This window comes from Sitodiplosis mosellana, unplaced genomic scaffold (assembly GCF_009176505.1).
Source record: "Sitodiplosis mosellana isolate CC-2019 unplaced genomic scaffold, AAFC_SMos_1.0 Smas_scaffold_934, whole genome shotgun sequence".
Lineage (NCBI taxonomy): Eukaryota > Metazoa > Arthropoda > Insecta > Diptera > Cecidomyiidae > Sitodiplosis > Sitodiplosis mosellana.
Window position 1 is genome coordinate 1 of NW_022596176.1, and position 4,292 is coordinate 4,292.

The 4,292-nt window shown below is 37.0% G+C and overlaps 1 protein-coding gene across 1 annotated transcript; it reads left to right on the top strand.

The window, feature by feature from the left end:
- Positions 1 to 45: 45 nt before the first annotated feature.
- On the top strand, positions 46 to 642 carry LOC129571001 (uncharacterized; the record flags this gene model as incomplete). The annotated part of the gene is made up of 1 exon (XM_055450734.1): positions 46 to 642. A coding segment is annotated over one exon (597 nt), but the record flags the coding sequence as incomplete, so codon positions are not given.
- Positions 643 to 4,292: the final 3,650 nt, after the last annotated feature.

Here is a 4,292-nt window from a genome sequence, read left to right on the forward strand (position 1 = left end):
TTTGAACACTGGGAGCAAGTGGCTGATGAATGCCTTCGTCTTAAGCGCATTCGATGGAATTTTATCGCACCATTATCGCCGAATCAAGGAGGATTGTGGGAACGAGCCGTAAGAAGTGCAAAGAATCACTTGCGTCGTGTTATTGACACGCAGATATTGACTTTCGAAGAATTTGCCACCGTTTTAGCATCAGTTGCAGCTTGCATGAATAGTCGCCCACTGATTGCTCTTGATGATGACCCAACAGCATGCGAAGCGCTCACACCAGCTCATTTGGTCGTTGGTCGCCGATTGATTGGCCCAATACAATTTGATTACACATCGATACCGGACAACAGATTGACGCGTTGGCGTTTGATTCAAAAGATTGCTCAAGAATTTTGGTCACGCTGGCATAGTAAATATGTAGCGCAGCAAATCGAAACATCGAAATGGAATCAGAAGAAGGAAAACATCGAAGTTGGAGACATTGTGCTCGTCAATCATGACAACTTACCGCCTACTCACTGGCCGCTGGCACGAGTAATTACAACATTCCCAAGAGATGATGGATGTGTGAGAAATGTTGAAGTGAAGCTTGGATCGTCCACATTCAAACGAGGAATTAACAAAATTGCACGCTTGCCAATCAACGATGAATGATATATTTAGTTTTAATTCATTGTACAAACCATTTCACTTTTCATATTGTTACTTTGGCTTGCTGCTTCTCAGCTTGTCTGTTCTCATTCTAAATTATTGTTGTTCATTTAAATAAATTTAGTTTCGCTCCGCAGCGGGGGCAGTATGTTCGGGTACGAACACTTTATAAACGTTCAAATATTATACAACCCTGAGATTGTCACATCGCATCGCACAACACAGCGAGGTGACATTTCTCTGCCGCCTTTTTCATTATGTTCAATAAAACCAATCAGTTAACTAAAAGCAATCCGACCGGCCGGTCAGAGTTTTCTTGTTTACTTTAAGTTCATTCTTTCAGTACTCAAACACCGAGTTGGAAGAGGATGGATTTTACTACGAAATCGGAGACTTGTGTGAAACTACAAAGAATACAGATCTAGAATCAATCACAAACCAAATTGTTGGAACAGAATTCTTAAATGATTTGTCAATCGATATGTTCATTATAAATTTGGTGAACGCAAACAGAACCATACCATTCGACATGCATCCAGTCTGCTATGGACAAAAACAAGAGCGATACAAACGACTTCTAGCCGAACGAGACGATCTGCAAATAATATACAGCGGTCAGGCCAGCTTTCTTGGCCATTACACCACAGTTCACTATACAGTCTACACGGGGAGGGCAATCATGGCAAAAGATTGGACGTATATCAACGAAACATCCTCACTCGCCTGTACCCCGGAGCACATTATCAATTCATCGAACCGGCAACGTTGCAACCAGATGGATGTTCCTGTGGCATTTTCTCGATTGCATACGCCACAACCATCATTTTAGGACACAACCCTGCAACATACCATCTAAAAATCAAACAGCACGAAACAGATAATTTAAAAAAGACTAGCGAACTACGAAACCACATCAAAAGAATATACGAAACAAATGAACTACAGCTGTTTCCACAATAAATAATACACACATTTTTATTTTTGTCTAAGTGTTTGGATACTTGTTAAAAAAAATTCCGTACATTCCTTCCATATGTATTGAAATGATGATACCTTTCTGTGATGTTTACACTTATTTATTGTAAATTCATTTTGTTCTTTGTTAAAGCCATCCACGAGTTGGCGACTTAATATTTTTATCATTGAAATCAAATTTGAATTATTTATCAAATAGCATCAAATGCTCTAGTTACGTTTCAAATCATAGTCCATGTCAACTCAATGCACTCTGCAATCAACATGGATCTGCCTTTACAGACGTAAAATTTCTCGTCAATTTATCTACCGGTGTGCAAAGCACAAAAAATATATTATACGAAAGTGCAACGCACAGTAAATTTGGTTTGCATTGGCCTATATTATTTATTCGGGTCATGTTTATGTAATGTTTTAGGTTTTGTCAATTTAACATATTTGTTTCCGCATGTATTACATATTTAAGTCAACCAAAATATTAATTAAAGGTTCAGTTCATTATTGAAAGCCAACCGATTCGTTTTATTACTGTTACTTTGCCAGTTTGGCTATTGAGCATTTCAACCGGTATAAATTGAGCGACGACTTTTGCTGTCCTAGAGTCTCAAATTAACGCGTAATTAAACGCTTCACATAGCCTTTGTCCCTTGGAAACGTTTACCAAAGGTTATCTTGGACCGTTTGCCATAGACTAATATCAGGCATTTCCATCTTGGTTGCATGACTGTTTTCGTTTTCATGTTCCTACTATTGTGATTACCGCATAATTTACGAAAAGAGCATGGTTTTTAACGAGGCGAGAACTGATAGTTATCGAAACCTATTGCTACTAATTGTTTATTATTTTAAATATGTAACAGTCTTGCACTCTTTTCCTGCCAAACCTCAATCAAACCCCACATTATATTCAGCCAGAGCTTGGCGGTGTTTAATAAAGTAAAAAAAAAATAAAAATAAAAAGTGTTGCATCGCAATAATGACCAATTGATTTCGATTTGGTAACTTTTGTCTAATTTCATCAAAAAAGAAACAAAAAGTTCATTCTCGAAATATTTGACTGATTTGCAGTTCTTCGATTAAAGTTCAGTTTTTCAATACTTGATTATTTTGCATTTTTGAAAGAGAGGTAAATCTTAAGCCAATTTTTCATAAAATACATGAACGTACTGTTGTTTTTTTCTGAAAATTCTCATAAATATCCTAGGCAAAATCTGAATAAAAGCTGAACGCTATTAAAACGGTGCGGAAAAGTTCGTCTTACGGAGGTAAGACTATTTATTGGCCTTTGGTTTTGGTTTTGTTGTCGATGCTGCTTTTGCTTCTTTTGCCAACTTCCGTGCTTTGACCTCCTTCAATCTAGTGATGTTTTCCGGAGAAATCAACAAAGCACTTTGCATCGGCTTTCGGCCACAGTTTGATGGTGGTTTCGGTGTTGCAGCTTGCATTGGACCAATCGAATCCAAAAGTGATGTGGTTGAGGTAAATAGAGAAGTCATTGAAGCTTCTTTTTCTTCTTCTGCTTCTTCAGCAAGTGGCACTTCCTCTTCTCGACCAACAACAGGTGCATCAACAGTTACAACTAGGCGCCGTTGATCTTCTTCACCGATGCCATCTTCGGTTGCAGCTTCTAAAGTATACGCTGACGTTTTCCTTCCAGCGAACATGCTTTAATAGCCTTCAGCAACGATTGAGCATCAACTTTCTTGTTGGGTTGGCTTAATTTTGTTGGTTTGGATGATTTTTTTGATATTTTGGGAAGAGACATGGCTAAAATACCAAAAATATAAATAAAAACACTATTAAAATGATATAAAAACACTTTCATTAGGTTATAATGACATAAACATGCATGACGTTTGAAAAAATGAGGTGACCCGTATGTGGTGCCACTGTGTGACCCTTATGTAGGATAGACGCCATTTTGAACATGACACCAAAAAAAAAAATTCAGACCACAAATCACTTGGAACGCTTATTTCATGTTAAAATTTAAGAAAAATACTGAATTTATGTGTATCACACTTACCTTTTTCGGTTGATAAACTATGCGTAATAACACTTCGCAAAAAATTGGAAAAGTACTTTTTCAACAATTTTAAAGTGAAAAAATAAAACTAGCACACGAGGTACGTCTATTCACTTCGAAATACTACCAAAAACTTGCCTCGGTTGAGAAAACAATTTGACAGTAGTCGGGTCGGCCATATTTGCTTTCTGTGATGAGATAGTATGGGTGACCCGTATGTGGTGCTGACCCGTATGTGGGACATCTCCCCTATATATACTGAATTTTGGTTTTTTGTACTGATTTATACTGATTTTCTTCAAATTCATCAAATTTTGCTCGAAATTCATGCGTTGATAAGAAAGAAATCATTTTTTGTAAGCATAAATTCAGCAGCAAAATTGAAATGAGCTCAAGAGTGTGAGTCATATTTTCATAATCGAATGTGTGAGGCAACGTTTATGAGAATGTTTCATTGAAATATGCGCATAATTGCTACTGGTTTCTTCTAAACTAAATTTTCGAGGAATTATCTAAATAAAATCAATATACGAAAATTTCCCGATTGGTCTTCAGTGAAGGATTCATTCAAAGTCTTAGCCGAGAAAACTTCTTATGATTTTTTTTTTGGGAAGCAGGCGTAAAGAGTGTAAAAAAGCATTTTGTTCGCGTC